This window comes from Gymnogyps californianus, chromosome 1 (assembly GCF_018139145.2).
Source record: "Gymnogyps californianus isolate 813 chromosome 1, ASM1813914v2, whole genome shotgun sequence".
NCBI lineage: Eukaryota > Metazoa > Chordata > Aves > Accipitriformes > Cathartidae > Gymnogyps > Gymnogyps californianus.
In genome coordinates this window covers 146977059-147000489 of record NC_059471.1, presented here as the reverse complement: position 1 = coordinate 147000489, position 23431 = coordinate 146977059, and the positions used below count along the sequence as shown (strand labels likewise).

The 23431-nt window shown below is 36.9% G+C and overlaps 1 protein-coding gene across 1 annotated transcript in view; it reads left to right on the top strand.

Annotated features, from left to right (window-relative positions):
* The window catches only part of PIK3C2G (phosphatidylinositol-4-phosphate 3-kinase catalytic subunit type 2 gamma), a 205113-nt gene that overhangs the window by 124109 nt on the left and 57573 nt on the right, over positions 1-23431 (top strand). Inside the window, exons 19-23 of the mRNA XM_050913293.1 lie at positions 759-866; positions 3159-3251; positions 5439-5568; positions 7691-7827; positions 10106-10275. Of these exons, the coding sequence (XP_050769250.1) occupies positions 759-866; positions 3159-3251; positions 5439-5568; positions 7691-7827; positions 10106-10275 (638 nt within the window). The remainder of the gene's footprint in view (positions 1-758; positions 867-3158; positions 3252-5438; positions 5569-7690; positions 7828-10105; positions 10276-23431) is intronic.

Below are 23431 nucleotides of genomic sequence, written 5' to 3'. Positions count from 1 at the left end.
AAGACAGCTGTTGTTACTTACCTGATGTGTAAAACTGCTTCTTGCTGAGATCTCAGCAAGACAGACCAGAAAGCCAAATAAAAATATACCTGCCACTGCCGGTTATCACGGAAGTTATCATGAATTCTTTTTGCCTTGTTAAGGGTTCAAAGATTTTCAAAGGATTTTTCAGAAAACTCTCAGTGTTGCTACTGAGAGCAACAAAGCAAACATGGAAGTAAAAAGACAAAAATATTTGCAAAGAGAAAAATCCATGTAAAGAAAAAGAAATAGTAGTGATACATTATACATTACTGATGCATAATTCAGATTTTAGACATGAATCTCAAAGCTGCAGTTACTGTGATACTGAGAAACTCCCAAACCTTGTGGTTAACACAGTTAGGCAAGGGAGATCACAGTGTTGAGGCAACAAGCAACAAATTATGAAGTTGTCCAGCAAGGCAAAAAAGACATGAGATGCAGTAGAGCAGGTGCAAGGCTAATCAGCCCCTAATGAAGGGTATTGAATCTGAACCTGCATGACAGCATGAACTGGTAGTGCATCTAGGCAAAAAAAAGCATGAATGTGGAGTAAAATCATAATTCCTATTTTTAATAACTGCACCTCAGTGTGACCTCATTAGCTGTTACAAGGTTACGTGGATGCTACTAGCTCCAGAAATTGTACTGCTTGTTTAAAATACAGAAAGACATTCAACGGCTTAAAAGCTGCAGTCAAATTCTTTCATGTTGCCATAATGATTCACATGTTGCAGGAGGTGTTAAAGGTGGAACTCAACAGACTTCAGCTGTTCTTCCAGGAGGTAAAGGTTTGTCGGCTTCCCCTGAATCCTGCACTTGTTGTCCAAGGCATAGAGGCAGACGTAAGTCTAGGTCATGCAATGGATTACGTTTTTAATTTTTTTTATTATTATTATTATAAAGGGGGAGAGGGAGTGAATGGCTGCATTGACTCGGAAATAATCTTACTGGTATTAAGCATGAGTCATATGGTAAACTGACATCTAGTCTAATCCCCTTTAAACTGGGGCCCTTTGTTGGAGGCAGAGGTGAAAGGGACTGGTGGGGTGGGTGTTGCATGCATGTCTTACCTTGCACAGCAGTGGCAGCAGAGATTTCAAACTCTGAGCAGGCTGCTCCCGGCTCAGCTGCCCTGATGTGGTGTTGGGATTGGCAAGGGCACTTGGCTTCCCTGAAGCTGAGACCCAGTTACCATCCTGCCCAGGTAGCTCTTGGTGGCAGTTTTTTTCTCATCTAAGACTCTCCCCTGTCACTATGGGAGCGGCTAAAGGTCTAGAGCTAGCTCTTTTTGCTGAGGTGAGACTAGGCACATGACTGAGAATTGCTAAAATATTAAATATTCACAGTAACTTAACTATGTCTATGAACCCTATTAAAAATGACTTAAGAATAAAGGAAACAACAATGCTCTTTAGTGTTACTTGACTTTACTTTGACCACAGTACTAAGACTTAGTTATTCATTGTTTAGAAATGTTTTCATAAACAATATTATGCCAGGAATAAGCTGTTCCATCTCTGGAGAAGGAAAAGGTATCCAGCAGCAAGAGAAAACAAACCTGAACACCCATATGTATTACCAGTTATAGGTGCCTAATTACAGCAATTTGTGCTCTATTTTTGTTTTCTGGCTCATTATCCACAGTGGACCTGATTCTAAGAGGTGCTGATCCCTTCAATTGCCTTTGACCTGTGATTCTCCAAGTAATTGCTATTCAGCCTTGATCTTGCTGAGAACAGAGGTCTTCCAGCACCCCGCAGGCTTGGGCCAATTGTGTATGATATAAGTCAGAAGAATTTGAAGCCTGCCGCTTCTCACTGCTTTCAAGCTTTTTGGAAATAATGACTAATGGGAAGGTATCTCACCATACAGTCATGCTATTTATACTGCACCAGCTTGGCTGGACAGATACAAAATGTTTAAATATAAGTATCTGAAGAGAGATTTTTTTTTTTTCATTTTTCTTATATCATTATAGGCCATTATCTTGTTATAAATATATGCAGCTTCTTGATTGAACTGTATGTCAGTATAATCATGCAAATTAGAATTTTTAAGTGCTTATAATTACCTAAATTTAATTCATTTTGGTGTCATCCATTGATTTTACTAGTAGCAAGCACTGCTCCCAGCTCTATCAGAAATGCATTATCTCACAGTAACCTTTTAAGCACTTATTGAGACATTTCAATTGGCAAAATTCCATAGGGGGTCAGGATTTCATCATCAATAATGGCTATTGCACGTCGCAGAGGTATGATGTGACTAAGACAATATTTGCATGCTTGTAGCATGCTTTGAGGTGTTTAGATGGAAAGCAAGAGACAGCTGTGTCTGGTAGTGTTTTTGTTCAAATTAGCCTCCATTGCACTCCACCCAGTAAGGACAGCAGTAGCCTCTATGGGGCACTCATTATTTCTAGAAACCAGGCCACTAATTTACCATTGTCTTTGGTTATTTTTTCAGTGGGTTCCCCCTCTCCCCGCTTTTTTAATGATGATGATAATACCACCCTAACTCACACAGGATTGGCAGTGCTTGGCTCATTAATGCTTTTTGAAGCCCTTTGAGGTCTTCAGGTGGAAGGAGCTGTAGGGCATAAGAAGTCAGAGTTTATGTTTAATTAAGATAAACTCCACATAAAATAGATTATGATTTTCAGAATTTCCTGTCTCCTCAGCCAGAGTGAGGTCACCAAAGAAATTAGCAGGTTTTTTGCTTCCATAAAGATTGTATGATTGGGCAATTTTTTTTTTTTTTTTCCAGAAAATAATAGGACTAAAGGCTTTTCAATGCTTTACAGATTCTCATTAGATCAGTCTTATGTACTTCATCCACTTAGTCTCAGCCAAAGTTCATTGTTAATAGGCCTGGGTGAAAATGAAAAACTATTAGTACGGAAAATGTTATCCATTCACATAATCTGATTATTGAGTGAAACAAATTGTCTGGGAAAAAGAATTTCTCATTTTCCTGACCCAATTAAACAGCCAATAATATCAAGAATTATTTATTTTTGTTATCAGTGCTACTGAGCAGCATTTAAAGATGGTACCTTTTTCGGAGGTATTGTATTAGCCTGATGTTTTGTATATGTGACACTGTTGTTCTTTCTCATCTTTTTTTCCCTGAAGTCATGTTCATATTTTACGTCCAATGCTTTTCCATTAAAAATCTCCTTCATCAATGCAAATGCTCCAAGTGGAAACATCAATGTTATTTTTAAGGTATGTTCTTCTTCTAATCCTCAGTTCCTTTTGTACGGAAAATGTTGATTTGAAATTCACCTAATTTATGTTTTAAACCTTGAGCCTGAGAATGTTTGATTTGGCTCTGCTGTTCACTTTTGCCAATTATTTTTGATACTAGAACTTTTAATGGAATATGTTGAGGCAATGCACTGAAATATCAGCTTTTTGATCGGTAGGGAATCAAATGACTTACAATTTTTTTTTTATTAGTGGAGACAAGCAGGCTAAAATATGAAGTTTATATTTTAAACCTAGTTTATTTACCACAATGAAGTAAGATAGCAAGTCTCAGAGAAGAGAGAGCTCAGAATGACTGAATCCCCTAGCCTTGTCCACGTGTCTCTAACAAATGAGAATACTGGAGTGTTAGGGACTGCATTTGCTACACAGAACTAATTCTACCCCTATCAGCCAGCATGGGGGAATGGGCTGAGGAAGAGGGAGGTGGAGGGGACAGCAGAGGAGCTCTGTCTCATTGGAGTTACTTGGAGTTACCGACTCTGAAAATAAACTCGAGTTTATTTTCCAGTTGTTGCCTAGAAAAGCTTCAGAGTTCAGGACAGTGCTGTGTCCATCCACAAAAGACAATACATGCAATTTAAAGTTAATTCTCTTTCAAAAGAGCAAAAGTCTTCCATAACAGTGGATACTGTTTTTAGAGAAGAACACTGAAGTTCATAAAATGGCTGATGGATACAAAATGGCCAGTGTTGTCATAGACATTATTCCTAGATCTTTTGAAGTATGATTTTCCAAACTAGAAGTCTAAAAAATTTATAAAAATAAATTAAAAAAAAAAAAAGATTTCTAGGCTGTCTTGAATTAAATTGACCTTTAGAGCAGCTGTGATTCTCAGGAATAGAAGTATGCTTTCCAGGCGTGTTAGGGGGAGGCTAGCAATGTTAAGTTTTTCTGAACATTCAGAAAGCTGGTTCTTAGGCTATTTCATCTGAGAGTCAATGTTAAATAGACAGGTTCCTACTTAGTTGAGCAACTTGAGCAAATGGCTGCTCATGGGGCATTTAAACATTTGTGCTGGTTCTACCTAGACAGTATTTTCCCTGCCTAGTAATGTTCAACAAACAACTGTCTAGTTGCTGTAGAAGTATTATAGCTGACATCACCTTCTCCTGTCAGCAAACCATTGTGTTAAAGTATCTTTTACTTGTACTATAGTTCCATTGTTTATTCATGATGGATAATGCGTACATAAAATGATAAGCACTGATTTCATACTAAATTGTCTACTGACTGTACATGTGAGGGAAGGTAAATGGAAAGAATAAGATTTTTTGCAGGTTTAGGTACTAAGAAGAATTAGTTGGAGTCAAGATTACGTTTAAATGAAAGAAAAATAGATTTGGATTTTTTTTTTTTAAAGATGAGTTTATGTCTCCTCAAGTACTCATTTCATGGCGGTAAATGTCTGTAGATTGGAATGCTTATATAAAAAGAACATAATAAAAGAATAAAGCACTTAAAAATACCAGTAAAAGTCACATGTATTTTAGATGGGGTGGGGAGGGGGAAACATAAAAAGCAGGGCTTTTGTTTTCACAGGCCATTTAGTCAGCCATGGTTGAAAATAATCTCTTCATTACTTCTTGTGGCTACAATTAAAGCCCCATTTCACTAAGATTATTGTTTGACTGACTCCATGGGGAGAGCAGTCAACACTGCATCACTGTTTGAAACTGAATATGAATCATGTCATGGATAAAATATAAATTCATGATAAAATTCCCCTTCAGCCTGCTGCAAATACCAAGTTGTGAAGCTTAACATTATACAAACGCTGTCATTTGTGAAAAGGGATCTAGTGTTAGGTAGACTTTAAAATGTAACTAAGTTAGGATCCTACCTCCGGATTAAATTTTCAAACTCTAATAGTTACACAGGAACAATAAGCAGAAAGGCTGCAGTTAATCAGGGAGCATTTGTTACCATCTGAGTGGCTGCCAGAACTGTTTCTGCCTATGTGTGCCATCTACTCTGTTCTCTTCCGACACAGAAAGATAAGTAGCAACTTTGAAGAAAAACAAGAGGGATTTACTGTAAAATGAATGTAGCTATTTTGGTGGGGGAAAAAGTCCAAATGAAACAAGAAGTTATTTCTGTCTGGTATTGAAGGAGAAACCTGGATTTCTTGTGCGATTTTCACAGACAGGCGATGATCTACGTCAAGATATGCTGGTTCTGCAACTTATTCGAGTGATGGACAGCATTTGGCTCCAAGAGGGACTGGATATGCAAATGATCATTTATAGGTGTTTATCTACAGGAAAAGGCCAAGGTCAGTTTTAGATTACAAAAGTTACCTGTATTACATTGTTCGTATGTCATGTAAACAGCAGTATACAAAAATCCTCCCTTCAACTTTTATTTTCATGGGTGTCTTATTTATCTTCCCTCTCAAAGAAAAAAAAAATGCTCAGAATTTCAGTTACTCGAGCCCTGAATTGTATACTTGCCTACCCCTGAATGTTCATTTTATTTATTCATTCTGCCTCTCCAGAAGAAATACAACCAAACTCATTGAATTTTGTAGCACCTTAGACTAGAATTTTCCAAAAGCCTCAACACCATCAGCTTGCACCAGATTCTTAAAAGTAACTTCACATATCAAAAAGAGGGCTTTGGAGAAAAAAGGACACAGCTACTAAAGTTTTAATCCAGTGTGATCCTGCATAGATACTTAAATGAACCTAGATGCATGTGGCTATAGGAAGTACCTGTAGACAAGTGATGACAGCTTTGCAGTGTTGATTTTGAAATATTACTCTTGCGATTTATGCTACTTAGGGCAGGCCTGACTCATCTGAAAGCTTTATTTCTCTCTTTTATGGTTGTTATAGCAGAGCTGCAGCAGGGATACCAATTGCTTGCTAAAGAAATTTACTGACAGCAATAAGCTTACTAGTTTTTACTGACTCCAAATCTTTTACTGAAAATAATCCTTGCACAAATAGAAGACTGATGTATCCAGATTACCTGCTGTACAAAAACTATTAAAATAAAAAAATCTTAAAAATCATTGCTTTCTGAGCCACAAAGAGAAAATGAGAGAGGATGAATGATCTGAAGGAACTAGGAGAAAGAATAGATGAGTTCATGCACATGGCAGGTGGTTAAGGTGACCTGAAAAAGACTCCTCCCTTCTTTGTAGAGATGGGAGTCAAAGCTTGAAGGCTTCTGCTTCAAAGGCAAATAATGCAAGAATACTATTTCTGAACAAAATATTATAGTCTCTCTTATATACTAACGCTTAATTTGACTTTTGCCAAGAAAGATACAGGGATCACCTGCAAATAATGTTCTCTGCCTGACAGTCTCTTCCTTTGAGCACTATAGCAGCAGAAAACCTCTCGGTGTCTCACAGATTTTTCATACAACGTCTTTCCTTATGAGCTACAGAAGTGTTAATATAATAGATTTGCAGTTAATGGTTAAGGATAAAAGGACCAAGTGACATGGCTGTGGTCATACAGGACATGTGCTTAAGTAGATTTGTGTACCCAGGTCTTCCAAGTCCTAAGCTAATGACTTTCTCCATGGGCCACCTTTTCCACACAAGGGAGATAGGAGATGATAATTTCATAGTCATGGGAACATGGAAATCACTTTTCACAGAAATGTGAAAAGCAGATGAAACACTGGTAGAATGCTACTTTCCAGGCATGGTATGGTAAAGGAGCCTGTCACCAAGTGAAATTGTTAGAGGAAGTCCTTCCTGTAATGCAAAGTTGCAGGATGATGTGCCAGGGGACCACACGTGGGGACAGGGACAGAAGGCTGGCAAGCCAGGTCTTGGTTCCAAAAAATGAATTAAGTACATGCAGTAGAGACAGAGGATTCAAGTGAAGCATTGCAAAATGCTTGGCTTCTCTCTGCACTTCAAAGTCCCAGTTTATGTCATATTGGATCAGACTAATTTCTGCACTATCTAGTATCCTTTCTCTCAGCTGTGATCAGCATCACATACTGCAGAAAAATTTGTGTAGCATTCTAGACAATAAACACATATGAAATAACTTTATATTTCATAATAAATATCTGATCCCATTTTTTATAGATTTTTGTTGGGTTTGTACATATTCTACCCACTTTGAATCTCGTTAAATTGTTGGCCTTATTGGTACCTTGAGGGAGTTATGCCCACAATATTGTTATTGGTGTTTTTATTTCTCCTTCACAGAACTGCCACTTTTTACTAAGTGTCCTTTGGTTTTTGTTTCCAGAGAGAAAGAGAAAAACAATCCTGATCTATATTTTCCATTGCATTCATGATTTTATAAGCTTTTAAGCATGTATTTTTTCTGCATGGAATGATCCAACAACAGGCAATATGCCCTGATGGTTTTCATACCTTTTTAAAGTTGAAGGTTTTTCATGCAAACTCTTTTCTATCTGATTAGGATTGGTACAGATGGTGCCAGATGCTACCACACTAGCTAAGATCCACAGGGAGTCTGGACTGATAGGACCATTGAAAGAAAACACAATTAAAAAATGGTTCCGTCATCACCATCCTCTGGAATCAAGCTACCAAGAGGTAACACCGTAATGAAGCTTATTACAGGTTTCATGTTTTACCATGGGAAAAAAGAAACCAAATGGCAGTAAGCAGCAAAAACAAATGACTCAGACACAAGACAAACAAGTCACATGCATAGAAGCCAGGGAATTTATTTAAATGCCACTCTCTTTCTAAGGAGATATTGCTCTGGATCAGGTGCATTATAATACATTTTCTATAAAAATGTGTCATAGAGATGTTTTGAAATTTAGTAGTAAAGTGAAGAGAAGCTGAAGTAGAAATTAAGTATTGAACTCAAAACCATTTATTTTTTAGGTCAGCTCTCTAAATACTTTATTTTATATAAACCATGCAAAGTCTCAGTGGATTTCCTGTATTGGGAAATGACCGTGTCAATACCCAGAGTTTTAGAAAGCTGTTTTATCAAAACTGCCTAGTCATATGATACATAAGATCATGCTTTTCATATCACCTTGTGGGATCCCATGTAGTGCATCTGATTTTATGAAACTAGACATTATGCATGAGCCAAAAAATTGGAAATTTTATTTATAGAAGCAGAGGTTTCCCAAGGAACTCTTTCTATTAATTCTTTGTTGGTTGAGCATTTTCTAAGGCCCATGAAAAACCTTTTAATATTTGTGTTGCCGGGACAATTTTTAGAACCCTACTCTGTGCCCACAGTAGATTAGCAGCCAAAATTTTAAATTTAAAGGGCAGCTTTTAGTGTTTACCACTCTGAAAATGCAGTGCTTTTATAACAGTTTATTAGTAGATGTATAGCATAAGTATGTTTGATAAACCGTAGTAATTTTGTAATTATTCTATACGCATTTGTTCATCCAAGTTTTCAGTAAGAACACTGGAATTCCTAGTATATCTTCTTGATTCGATTAAATAGGAACAATCTGTATAGAATTTTTTTTTTACAAGTTTGTATGTTTACAGTGTTATGGTAGAAGTGCAGCCAACATTTCAATTGAAAAGTGAGATGCTATTAGTTATTGATTGAAAACCTGATTTCTTGCTGCTGCAGTTTGTGAAAAGTACCATTAATATGGAATATCCTAAACCCAATTTCCACCCATTTTCTTTCAATTTTTTAAACATATAATATGCAGTCACATCTAATTGCATAGGGTGTGCATAAAATTACAACTATGCATTCACTTTGCACTCGCTGGTGAATGAACCTTTCTCTTTTTTTACTCCTTAATAATTTTTTACTCATAAAATACTGTATCTAAGGTGCTCAAAAAACTAATGCAGAATAAGCTTTAATATCCTAATTTTACAGATGGGCGAACAAAATCACAGAAAGCTTAGGTGTTTTATCCAAGGTCGTCAGAGTAAGTAGTACAGTTAGACATAAAATTCAGCCAACTCGTGTGCTGTGGCCTAAGCCTTCCACAGTGCTGTTATCTGTATCAGCCATTGCAGGTGGCACCATGCATCTACAGGGAAATCCTGAATGCCTAAATAATGATTTACCTTGGCTAATGTAGGTTTTGTCCAAAAACATAAAGATCACAGATTAGGATTGTTTGGGTTTCTATATAAATTAATTATGTTGTGATTTAGATTAATGGGAGATTAAGACTTCCGAATAAGGACTGCATTTTCAAGTCTTAAACTGTAGTAGGTAAGATTAAAAAAAGACAGAAGCTATTCCTTATGCTTTGGGGTAGAAGAGTGATCATCATTTGAATCAGCAATAACTCTCCCCTGAAAGAGGACACTGAATATGTGAGTTGTGAAAGAGGTTGGGTAGATTCTTGTACTAGGAGAAGTCACAGTTCTTAAATACTTTCCACTGAAGTTAGCAGAAAACTTGGAACCACCTATAAGTGTCTGGTGAGCAGATCATTAGCTTGTACATTTTCCTACATCTGCCATGGGCACATTTTTGTCAAAGAACAATGCCACAATGTAATATTGTAAAGATAGATCTGAATGAGCCAGTCTACTTACATGAAGCAGACTAACCATGAAAATACACATCTCCACCACAAAAGCTTGCTTTTCTTAGGTTTGTTTCACCTTAGAAGTTTTCCATAGAATTCCAAGTATCTGTAAAACACAAGGTGAAAACCTCATGCATAAAATTGTTCTTGTATTGTAACTTTGAAATTTGCATATTACTTGTTTGAGTACCATTCCTACAAACACCTGTCTGTTAAAATTTTAGCAACATGCATAGCATTTGTAGAACTACCATTTTTGGTTTTCTTGTTAGCGTCACAAACAAATACGTCTGTATATTTCCAGTAAGTGCTTTTGTTTTACTAACTAGGCAATAAGGAATTTCTTTTATTCCTGCGCTGGCTGGTGTGTTGTTACCTTCATTCTGGGAGTCTGTGATCGACACAGTGACAACATAATGCTGACAAATGCTGGACACATGTTCCACATAGATTTTGGAAGATTTTTAGGTCACGCACAGACATTTGGAAGCATAAGAAGGTTAGTATCTATAGTAACGCACATAGTAAACTTTAAAGCAATGTTCTGAAATTTCAAAGCCTTATCAACTCCCATGGAAAAAATACAAATGAGATCATGCTTTTTTTCCTTTCTGAATTTTCCAAAACAACCTCTTTGTGTTGTTCACAAAAACTCTAAAAAATATAGAAATGACTGGAAAAGGAATTAAAAGGAGTTGCTGGAGATCCCTTTTCAGTCTAAAAAAAAAAAATCTAAATCCTTGTTTGGTCAGAGATTTGAATGATGGAGTTCAGTAGTGACCAGAGTAGTAGACTGGCCTATGCCAAAAGAATTCTGATGTCCATTGGTTTTTTCTAACAGAGGAGTGTTCCTGTAATGGATCCAAAACCATAGATGTATCTAATTGACCACTTTCTTCCCATATTCAGAGAAGAAACCACATTTTCCAAATAGACATGGCGAATAATGACATTATGCCTCTGTAGGTAAAATTGCAAACTTTTTCATTACCTTTTGAAGTTTTACATCTAACTATACTGATCTCGGGCTGTTTTGCAAATATCTGATTTTACCTAAACAAGACTGTGATTTTTCCATGTTTGTATCTATCTGTGATGCAACTATCCCATGATAAAGATAAATAAAATAGTGTGATCATGTATTCTAGTTCCTAATGTGAACATACTCTAGAGGAATGAATTGGGTTGGAATAAGAATAGATAGGATAATACCAGTAAGTGCAAAACACAAAGAACTTGTTATAGCAGAGTAGAGAATGGATAAATGATCCCTGATACTGATGAGCAGTCTGTGTGTGTGTGGGGGGGGTGTCTTTCCTCTGTTTCCTAATAATTCCCAGAACTAGGCCCAGAATTAAGTTTGAGCTAATTGTTCCCTCTTTTTTTTTTTTTTTTTTTTAAGCTGGCCTTTGACTATTTTAGACTATCTCAGTGTGTTAGACAGAAATAACAGCATGGGAGTATTGATATGAGGGAAGCTGATGGGGATAATAAGTACTTCTAAGCCAGGCAGTCAAAAGATTTAGTTGCAGTGCTCAGAATTATCGTCAATCATTCAAGATATGCTCCCTTAATCCTACTTATTTGCTGTGGAAAGAAAAGAGCAGAACAGAGTAATAAAAAAAGAGACTCATGCACACTCCGAGTCAAGTGCTGCATCCCTCACTGCAGCAAACCTCCTTTGGAGCCTAATAGGAATTTCCTTTAGCAGTAATTTTACATGAGCGAAGAATTATCTAGTTTGAGTGAACAACAGGACAAAACAGATATAGGGGGGGACACAACAACCAAATTTAAACAGAAATCATGTAATAGCAATAATAAAAATAGATATTAATTTTACTGTTTTACAACTCAGTCATACTACAGCTTGTTCTTAAGTCTATGAAAATGACTTAAAATATAGTCACTTCAATAAACAGCAACCATTTTTTCCTGTTTCTCCATGCAGTATATTGCTTTTAAACTATAGAATAAAATAATAAATTTTAGGACCTTCATTCATGGAGTGCCCTTGTGGTTCCTTAGTAAAACTAGGACTCACACTTAACAGCAGGTTGTGAACATCGTGGGATAATGTTTGTCTTCCACATACCTACATACAACTGAGCAGATACAATATTAATGAATATAGTTCTCATAAGCTGTATGCACCTTCATGAAATGTAGCATATTATTTGTAACACAGGAACACAGCAATATCACATTTCTATATTGCATAAATTTCAGGCTCTCTCAAAATTTGGAACCCTCAGTGCTATTTATATCTACTCGTTCCCACAAGGCAAGTCCTGAAATAGGTTTAGCCTCTGGTTTCTTTAACAGCTCATTATATTAGATTTTTATTTGAGTTCTTATTAGATTTTTATTTGAGTTCTTTGCACCCCCAACAATATAATACCCCTAAAATAATATTGATAAAACAGCAGCACAATGCTTTCAAATCTTTAGAATTATTAGTGCTGACCCTTGGGGTTTTGTACAGTAGATGCTATACATATACTTGTGAAGTTCTATAGGTGGCTTTAAAGAACGAAAAGTATCTGATACAAATCCCTATATATGTAACTGGTCTTTACACACATCACACAAACTTTTTTTTTTTGTAAAATGAAATCTATGCAAATGAATGAAGGCTTATAGAAAAAGAGTTCCTGTCTGAACTGTTTAAAACGGTCATTCCTTTCAGAATTTAGGAAGCTACTTGCCACAGCTGTCCATTTTCTGTTCTCAGGAAGCGCTTTTTGCCATTGCCAAACTCTTATTCCTCATAAAGCTTCATGAGGATAGGTCCTCTGCAGTATTCTGCATATGGAGCATTTCTTCTGATGTAAGTAAAGGGAAACGCATACATGGCAGCTTTGAGAATTGCATGCTGTCATGCATGGGCTGCAGTTCTTTCTATCAAATCCAATATGAGTCTTCAGAGAACCCTTTGAAGCTGATATGATTCATGCAGTCATGCTCACTTTTGCGTTCATGGTTGTATAATACCCCAACAAGGGATTAGTTAACTTTTCTAATTCCTGCCCTCATCTTTAAATGATGTCCAATAAATCTGCTCAGTTTTGAGTCCAAGGCACGAATCAGTAGCTCAGCTCTTACTGATTTCAGACGGAAGAGGAATCAAGAACTTTCTGTCTTTTCCAGTTCCATGTACCTTCACAGTGCAGCAAATATGTTAAATAGGACCAATAACCTGTCTTTACTTGGGTCTAGGAATGAATGTTTCAGAAGAAGTGTTGGAGGGAGGCATATGATGTATCTAACCAATAGCATAATAAGAGACCTTGGCAGAAGAATTATTCCCAAAGTCCCACAGGGAACTTTCCTACTGAACCATGAGAATTCATTATCTTTCATTATTTTATTTTTTTTTAAATCATACTAGATGACACATTTTGTTAGTGGTAATAAAATACTCCTTCTTTCCTTCTCTAATCCAGCCACCACATTTGACCCTACATTCCCCTAAAGCAGTGAATTCTGCAGGTACACTTCAAACTGTACGAAGAAACATTTCTTGTTTAATTTCATATAACTGTCCTATTCTTTATCTACTGAGTATTCTGCGGCAATCATCTTAGACCCACTCCGACTTAAATAAATGTAATATTATCCAGGTAATCATACGGGACTAGGTCAGTCATCAAACGGTATGGAAGAAGGTGTCTGGCTCATGGTGACCTTTTGATAACTTAGGTGTCCATTCTTTTTTTTAAATACCCAGTCATCCTGATTATTTACAACACTCACTGGCATTTCTTTTCCCTGATCTGAATCACAGAGACCCTCTTGTCTCTTTGCCAAACTAATCCCGCGTCTTGGTGTGGTTTTCCCAGAACTTAAATCTGCTAAGCTGGTTTTCTTCTACAAAGTTAATTACTAGAGGCAGCCTAACTATTCCATTGGGGAATTCCATTTTTTTGAAGGAAGTTTCAAAAATATGGGAAAATTATGTTTCCCACACTTTCTTCCTATGTCAGTGTTTTCCTATACTGAAAAGCACTTAAGAAAGTCTAGGCATGTAGAAATGTAAAAGTGCCTCTTTTTATTTTAAAAATAACACATTTCATTTTCAGTGTTAATAGCCTAAAATGAGTGTTACTGTCTCACTGGAAGCATTTATTTGAAAAAAATGCTTTTCAGGTATTTCTTTCTAAAACAGAAAAGTTGGCATACAGACGGGGAGAAATAAGTTGTATCTGCATTGTTTGACTACATTGTATCTACATGTGTTCCATCTTTTTCCTAAAAACAGGAAAAAGTGGTGAAGATTATACAGATGTTTAAAGATAGTCATACACATAAGTCTTTGCATAAAGACTGAAAGGTGAAATATGCATAAAGACCTAAAGATGAAGCAACGTCACCTCCAAGGTGACAAGGCCTAAAGGGGCTTGAATTTATGAGGCAAGAAGTCCTTCACGTCTGAAAGTCAAGTGTCTCTAATTGCCCCGAATTAAACATCAAATGCACAAGTCGAGTCTGAGAACATATGAGCAGCACAAGTTGCAGTCATGAGTTTCAGATGCACTTCTGTTATCTTCGTCTGCCTTGAAGAGTAGGTGGTTTTTGTTGCTGGTTTGATGCTTTCTCTAATTATCAAGCCTGGATAGTAGTTTGCCCTTTACCATTGGTTATTTATTTTCAGTAATAGCCTCTTATGGAGGGCATTCAACTAAAGCTTTTTGAAATCAGAGTAAATTATGTTCACTGTCCACTTTGTATCCTTAATTTTTTTGGTTATCCTTTTCAAAGTGCCCAGACAGTTAAGGGAGGCACTGTTTTTCCTATACAGTCTCTGTATGAATTTGACCCTATCCAGTTTTTTTCATCCAAGTGCATTGTTATTCTGCTGAATTGAGTTCCCTGGAACCCTGTTCTCGTCTGCCACAACTCTCAGTATCCTTCTTGTCTTTTCATTCAGTTCAAGCATGGCATAAACTGCTTTCCTATCTTCAGGAACAGCCACTTTCTTGAAGGAGTTATCATGTATTCTTGTTAACAATCATCTGGGCTAGAGAAATTGTTTGATGCCTTCAGAGCCACCAATGGAATTCCCTCCGCTTTGGGAGATTTACTGCACATGAGTTATTTAAGTGACTCCCTATCAACTTCCTGCTTCAGAGATTTCTTCCTGCCCTCTCCCCTTCCCTCCTTCTCTTTCTATTAGTCACCTTGTCATTTTTTGTAGAAAGTGACTCTAGAGACAGAAAGTTTAACAATAAAACAGAAATAAAAGGAGGAAAAGACATCATGTTCACTGTCCATTTTGATTGCATGATTTTATTTGTTATCCTTTTCAAAGTATAACTGTTTACAGAGACATATATTTTCTCTTTCCTGCTCCCATCAGAAACATTTTATTGTATCATCTCTTTCTCCAAAAGCTTTCTATACATACCTTTTTATGGTCAGGGGGAGCTGTTCTCACACACAGTCAAGTGTACATTTATATTCAGGGGGAGCTGTTCTTACACACAGTCAAGTACACATCAAGCACTTTTAAATTAATCTCTGTTGCTTGGTCTTGGTATCTTTTTCTCCTTGTTCTGCACACTATGCCTTTGTCCTTCATCCTTAACTGGAAAGCATACTGATATATTTAACTCATGTAGGATTTCATCCCCTGCCCTAAGGAATTTCTGTGCCATTCAGTTTCTTCATCACTGGTTTATTTCACTATTTTGCCTGGTGATATACAAATCTCCTGCAACCATCTATTACTGTGTTTTCCAAATAGCCATCTCATACTGAGAAGACCTGTTAGCTGAATATTCGATAGGTATGGGATATAACCCCACTTGTTCTATTTATTTTAAGACAACTTTTAGGTCTGAGTTTTAAAATATTTTTTTCACTACTGAGGGTCAGTCAGAACACAAAAAGCAGTTGTCCAACAATCTCTATTAACAAGAGAAATTGCTCCAATCTCCTTGTGAATTAACTCTCAAGTGTTTTATCGATAGGGCTAGTAATAAACTCCTAACAAACCTGGAAAATTTGATAGTCTTAGAAAATGGTATAAGGCATCAGGAATGCTGTACTGAGCACTTTCAAATATAGGTATTGAACATGAAGTATATAAAGGATTTAAATTCACCTTAACATAGTTATGCAGTCTGATTGCTGGTGACTTTGAGTGCAGGCTGCTTTATATGTGTCTATCTGAATAGAGGATCCTAACGCAGCTCAGAAGGTGCCTGAGCTGGACATAGTAGTGCTTTTTAACCAGTTAATATAAGATGCACATGGTTGCAACAGGACAATGTTTGAAACTATTGAAGACACGTATGTTCTTAAAGCAGAGTACATCTGCTTTCAGGGAGGATCTTTTTTGGATTCTTCCAAAATATACGATCAGCTGACTGTACAAAATGGTTGAAATTCTGTGACATAAGTGAATAAATTCTGTGGTCAGACTGCAAAGTAACTAGTCATTGCAGCAGAGACTGGGGCAATGCAGCCAGAGTGAAAACCATCAAGAGATGCCTCGAACTAGTTTCTGCTTTCCCATCACGAGTCTTGCCAATTTTCTTGTTACAAGGTAAGGTTCCAGATGAGTCCCTGTGGCAATACACGCTGCAAATACTAGGTCTACACTAAGAACTGTAACCACGTCTAACCTCAGCTGTCAACATTTGTGTTAGCTATACTGTCATTTAACTTAGTAATCCTGTAGGACCAGGTGTGATCAAATCTCAATGATTTACAAACTCACTAACTTCAATTGGCCCACAATGAAAGAGATTTTAGTTAAGTCACATTCCCTTGCACTTTGCACAGGCAAAGGGGCACAAATAAATAGTTACTATGGCTCAGTTTACATGGGGAAACTAGATGTTAACAGAATGATGAATCAGAGTTCTTAGCTTAGGCGAGCATTATAGCTTGTTTTCTACCATATCCGTTAAGCATGATCAAATCTCAGTGTAACCAATTCAATTACTGACAGAAGCAGATAAATCTTTCAGGGTAGGCCAGTCCAATGTGTGAAATATTTCTTTTACTATGGATCAAAATAGTGGGTATGTCCAACACAGTGATTTTACTGGAAAGCTAATATTAAGGCTCTGATAGTGAAAAATAATGATAATAGCAAAGTTGATATACACATAAGAAGAACTAACTTAATGAATAAATAAGACCATAATGGTTTAAGAACTGTCCTCAGTTACCTAAGGAATTCAGGAGATTCGTTCTAGTTTGATGGTTCTGCTCCTAAAGATAGATGTTAATATAAAAATACTGTGGGTAAAACTGTAATCAGAAATGAGATTTCAAATTTGTAGTTAGAAAACTTTTTATGCAGTAAATATCTCAAATAGCAGCAGAAATGGCAGAAAATAGAGTTAAAACCATGTTATCTGGTATAGACTTGACTGCTGGTCATTTGGTTGAAGAATGTAGGTCAAAAATATTAGATGCATGTTTTGAATGTCCAGGCCGTGTAGTTTACCTGAGCCAAGGAGGGTCAGGGCATTCAGGAATCTTTCTGTGTAACTATTAAGGGGATAAGGTCAACACTAAATTCAGACCAGTTTACCCAGGGCTATGTCCAGTTGAATCTTAAAAACCTCCCAGGATAACCTCTCCAGGCAACCTGTTTCAATATTTAATTATCCTCATAGTGAAGGGGTTTTTCCTTATGGCCAGTCAGAACCTCAGCTGTTTCAATTTTCTCTCTTATTCTTGCCTGGATCCATCCGTTTCATAACCTCCTATAGATACTAGAAGACTCCTGTTTGGTCTCCTGAAAACCTTCTCATCTCCTGGGTAAACAAGCCCACGTTCCTCAGCCTCTTCTCATAGGCAAGTGCTCTAGCCCCCAAACATCTTGGTGGCCTTCTGCTGAACTTACTCCAGTTTAGTGACACCTTTCTTGTTTTGGCACGGTATGGACTAACAAGTGCTAAGTAAGGGGCATCTACTAACTGCTCTGCCATGAATTCAGCCCAGGATGCTGTTAACCTTCATCACTTCCAGGGCTCATATTTGGCCCACCACTGGCTCATGCTTAGCTCGCTGCCCACCGCCTGGGGGGCCTCATCAGTGAAGACTGAGGCAAAGAAGGCAATGAGTACCTCAGCCTTGTCTGTGCTCCCATGTCACTAAATCACCAGTCGGCAGCAGGTCCACATTTTCTTTGTTCATCCTTTTACTAATGATGTATCAGTAGAATTTCTTGTTGTGCTTCATGTCTACCACCAGTTTTAACTCTAGTTGAGCTTTGGCTTTCCTAACACCATTTCTGCATACCCAGGCAGAGTTTGTATATTTCTCCTTTGTAGCCAGTCCTTACTTCCAGTTCCTATATATGTCCTTTTTGCCTTGAAGCTTAGTCACGAGTTCCCTGTTTGGGACAGCGACTCTCCATCTGTCTGTTACTGGAAATAAAAGCTATTAAAAATACAATTGAAGAGTAAATCCCTCAGGATAAATAAATTCTGTTTTTTGGAAAGCTGTTTCAAATTTGCTAATTCACTTCTCTCTTCTATTCCTTTTTATAGCATTGTAATTACTATTTGGCAATTGAAATTTAGACTGTCTTTTTATTTAGATGTGGATGGATATATGTCAGGTCTGGGTGATTTGAGGAATAAAGTCTCAGCAAGAGGCTGTTGACACTCTTCAGGAGCAGACACGTACCTGTGGAACTGTTAACAAGATTGCTTCACTAAAAGAAATAGAAAACAGAAAAGTTTTCGAAACAAATATGGACATAGATTTGCAATACAAGCCAGTGAAAATGCAAGTGGTAACAACTGTCACTGAAGTCAATGAGAAAACTGCCGTCAAGTCCAGCAAGTGAAGTATTTATATTTTGTACAAAGTTCAGAACTACTGCTCTATTATGAGGTCACTTAAAATATATTTACATCATTTAGATTCTATGCTTGCTGAAGAGACTGTCATCTCCTATAACAGTGGTCAGAAGGAAAATAAGCACTGTAGAGTTCTCCTGGAGCATTCACCTTTCTTGAGTGGTTATTTTTTCCAGGAGAGGAACATTTTGTGAAACAGAGAAGAAAGAACAGATATCATATAACTTGATGTAAGTTAATGTAGACTTAGTAGAGCTCCTGTAACTGTCACAAATAACATTATCATAAGTTAAGGCGGCACTGCCTAGCTAAAACCATTACAGTGCAGAACTGCTTTAACAACCGTTTGTGGAAAGTACCTACCTGTGTTTCAGTATCAAGATGGAAGGGTATACCAAATGGCATACCATAAGGTTTGTGATGGGACTGACTTCTTTCAATATTTTTGTTTAGTAACCAGTATGATGGGATAGAGAATATGTTTGTTCGTTTTTTAGTAGAGACCTATTGTAGGAGTTTTTGACTGTGATGAAAGTTGGGATTAGCAGTGATAGGTAGTTTTTCAGAAAGGGATCTGAAAGTTATACTACAGAGAAGTTGAATATGAGTTGATGATAGAATATTGAACTGGAAAGCATGAAATGTGAAGTAATCCTTTTGTTTCACGTGACACTGGTAAAACTTCAGCTGGAATATTTTCAGCATTTTACTTTTAGAAAGATGTGGATAAGGAGTCCAGAGAAAAGCAATTAAAATTATCAGACATCTGCAAAACAAGACTTATGAGAAAAGGTTGAAACAATTGTCTACAAAAGATTGAGGAAAGACATAATAATAGTCTACAAATACATTAGAGGCTGCTGTAAAGAAGACGGGATCTTCATGTTCCCTTAGGAAAGAACAAGAATTAATAGGATGAATGCACAGCAAGGTTAGATTAGGCATTAGGGAAAAAAACTCTGGGAGGGGAAACACTGGAACAGAAATTTGATAGGGAGGTTAGAGAAGAACTCTATCACTAAAAATCTTTGAGAACAGGCTAAATAAGCACCTCAGAAGCATGTTGATGGTTGATCTTGTCCTGGTAAGCAGAAGGACGGAGTATCTCTTGTGGTCCCCTTTCCAGGCATATTTTTTTATGACTATGTGCTTGCTTGAGAAGAATTCTATTGTGCAGTTCACTGTTTCATGCTTTAATATATGAAAGGAATACACTTGCTCATGTTTTTTTCTGTGTCTACAAATACATATGATTACTATAATTAGATATTTTCACTTGGCTTAGAGAAATAAGCACTCGTGTTCATTTATTTTGTGTGGCCGTGTTCTTCAATAAGCTTTTGGCTTTTGCTGCAGAGCAAAGGATGTCAGCATTCAAACACTCCCTAAAAGCTTTTCCCATTGTACTGGATACATCTAAATTCCATGTAGTTATGCTGAATACTATCAGTCACTCTTGACTCAGCCAAAATGGTTTTGAAGCAGTCAGGGAATATATGGGGGTGTATGCTGCTGAGCAGCTGATTTTTAAACTGCAAACAGTTCTGTATGGTTTCTCACGCACTGTCTCCTATGTCCATATGACAACTTGGACTACAACTGTTTTGATCTCATTGTATTACTGTATGTGACTTGAACTTTTCCATAACTACACTATTAGGAAGTTTAGATTGGATCAGAGTAAAGGTCATTTGTTGTTGATTATCTCATATGCTTTTTCTACTTAATATAAAAAGAAGTCAATATATCATTCTTAAATGTTCTGTACCGTGAGATTCATAGTAGGAAAAAACTAAAACCATTGTTGACCTTACAAGCTTTGTTAATCAGTTTACATCTAGTGTTTCATAACAAATCCTGATGATCTTACTGGTCTTCCAGGAATGCAGCATATTTCTACCCTACAGTGAAGTCCCAGTAAATGTTCCCATCACCCCAGACCGAGTTTGTTTTTTCATTATGATCTCTTCAGTTGCTTGAGGTTTTCTTTCTTTCCTCCCTCTCATGACATATCATCCAAACATTCTTAATCTCCAGAGGAACTGCAAAACACATTCCCATGAAAATCTTAAATCTCTAAAAGCAGTACACAAGAAAAAAAGAATAAAAACACCACAAAACTAGCCTTGCTTCTCACTGAATGACTTGAGTAAACTCTTTTGTCACAGCCATAGTGAAGTATAAGTCTTTAAGGTCTAGGACTGCAATCAGACTCTGTCATAAACACGGATATTGCCTTTTTGAGTGATTTCTATTATAAAACCAAAAGGTTCATTAATCTCATCTAGGGCTTTAGTGAGGAAAAAAAAGAAAGGAAAAAAAAAGAGTGAGCAAGCTGTGATAAGGTAGCTTTAATGATTTTGGGAGGCTTATTGGCTGTACATCTTTGGTCTATCTCAAGCCACACCAGTTCTCTCAATGAGGCTTTTTTCTTTCTAGAAATGATGGTATCCGACATTACCATTATACAGTAGAGGTCATTCAAGAATGCTTCAATTCTGTATTTCTTTAGCACACCATAAAGAAAAAAAGACTTTTGGTCTTCTACAGAGATACGGTAAAAGGCTTCTACTTGAAAATACTTCATCATACCAATTTTGTTAAACTGAAGCCAGTCATTTCATTAATTTGATGGAGGCAGCAAGTTGTAATAGATACAGATTTTAGGTCAAGGGGCTCTTGTCCTGTTGGCTGTAACACTGTCATTGGTCTTTGAACATGCTATGGATGTAAAGTATTATACGGCTTAGCTGTGATCTTGAGGGTATGTTTTGGGATATGAAGTATTTCGTGTTTTTATCTTTTAGAAAACTTCATGTGAGCAAGCTATGTAATAGATTTATGTCCAAATGAGTGATATCTTTCATAGTTCTTATTACCAGGCCTTTGGATGCGTTGCATATCTTCTGAATAAATGCCATCATGTAATATGATCTTAGCTAAGTGCCACAAAGAAGGCTGTCAGACACTGGTTTAAATGTAGAAATACAGGCTGTGCACCAGGGTGAGGTTCATTTGCATGTGTGTGTGTGTGTGTGTGATAAATTAGAATGCTCGTGCAACACTAGGGCATGCATTGCTTTTTTTCTTATGTAGGCTAAAACAGCCTCTATTGTTTGCTGATGTAAATTTTCCCATGCATGATGGACGGTGACTTGACTTCACTGTTTGTAATTTTGCTGGAGTAATTTTTAGACTATCCCGTTCTATGTTTTTATATTCCAAAGGAGTTTGTGAAAGCAGCAAGGGACATTTTCCATCTATACGCAGACATTCAGCCCTGTCAATTGGTTTTTCAGAATCCTTTACGTACTCTTCAGTGAGTAAGCGTCCCCTCCCACTGAAACTTTGGTTTTTAATACTATCATGAGAAATGACTGTGTTGTTCCTTCTAGTGGGTCTTGTCTGCTATGCTAAGTTGGTTTTATGTATTTTTTTAATTTCAATTGCCAAGTGTTCCCTTTATGAGCAGCCGGCTTACTTAGACACGTGTGGGAATGGAGCTTCAGCATCTGACTGATTGCAGGGATTACCTTGTGGGAGAGGCTCTGATATCACAAGACCTTGAGCAAAACCAGGGAAAGCAAATTTCTACATCATATTTTGCAGATTAACAAGGGAGGACAGGCCTACCACCTTAGAAGACAGTCTTAAATGATACTGAGAAATTTAAGAACCTTATAAAACTGCTTAAAATCATCTTACAAGTAAAATTAATCTATAAATAATATAAATACTAAAATATCAGTTATATGTTCCAATGGATCCTCTAGCAACAACAGTAAGAGAATTGACTAACGTTGCAGTCATTGCATTATGTGGAAGTTGGCCTACAGCCCAACCCAACAATGTTAAACCCTGTATTTCTTCCAGTAAAGTAATTTCTGATTGCAGTATCTGTTTTCAGCTGAAGTAGCTTAATGTGGGAGACTTGGACTAGGTCATAAAGGGCTATGTTTTCATAGTGCAATTGTGTCTCAATGCAGTTGGACATCAGAAGTCAAATATGAATTTTGAACAAAATAAATAATATGGGACCTCTACAGCAGTAGTTTTGACTTGGAATATTTTAGCCCAAAAATGTAAATGCAGATGAGAAACAGATTTGGGGTTTAGACATTCTCAAGAAGCTAAAATGCTTTCAAATCAAGATTTAGGTTGGACTTCTGTCCACAGGTAAGTGAAAATTTTAACACCGCTAACTTTCTGGCTCTATCTCTCTTTCTTATTGGCTTCAACAAACTGACTTCCATGACCCTAATTGTATCAATTTATTTATTGATTATTTATAATACTTAATGTCTATTTTAAATACCACTGCTAAACAAAAGATAAGCTAAAAGATGGATGAATGAAAGAAGGTTCTGGGAAAATCTTGCTCTCTGAAATCAGTAACAGACACAGGTTTGTAATTCTCTGATGCTACAGCACAAAACTACACAATAACTATGTAACAGTCATACTGTAACATAACTGTCACACTATGAACTCATGTCTTGCATAATACAGAAAAATGTGGAAAGAAAGAATTACTATTGTGGACCTTCATCATTCCTAGTACTACCTAGCTGAACTAGCTGAAATTGAATAATATATTTTAAAAAAAACCACCTTAATGGCCTGGGCTGCTTTGAGGTGAACGACACCCACGGGAGGTCTGGTTTCAAAGTTAGCTTCAATGTAAACCAGGAAAAATTTCCAAACATAAGATTGAGAAGGCCACCTGAACATTTCTTGTGACTAGGTCTTCCAGCTGCAGCCTACAATATCGTCAACTTGACTTTCTTTCTACGATAATACAAGGCAGACGTTTTTAGGGGAAAATGA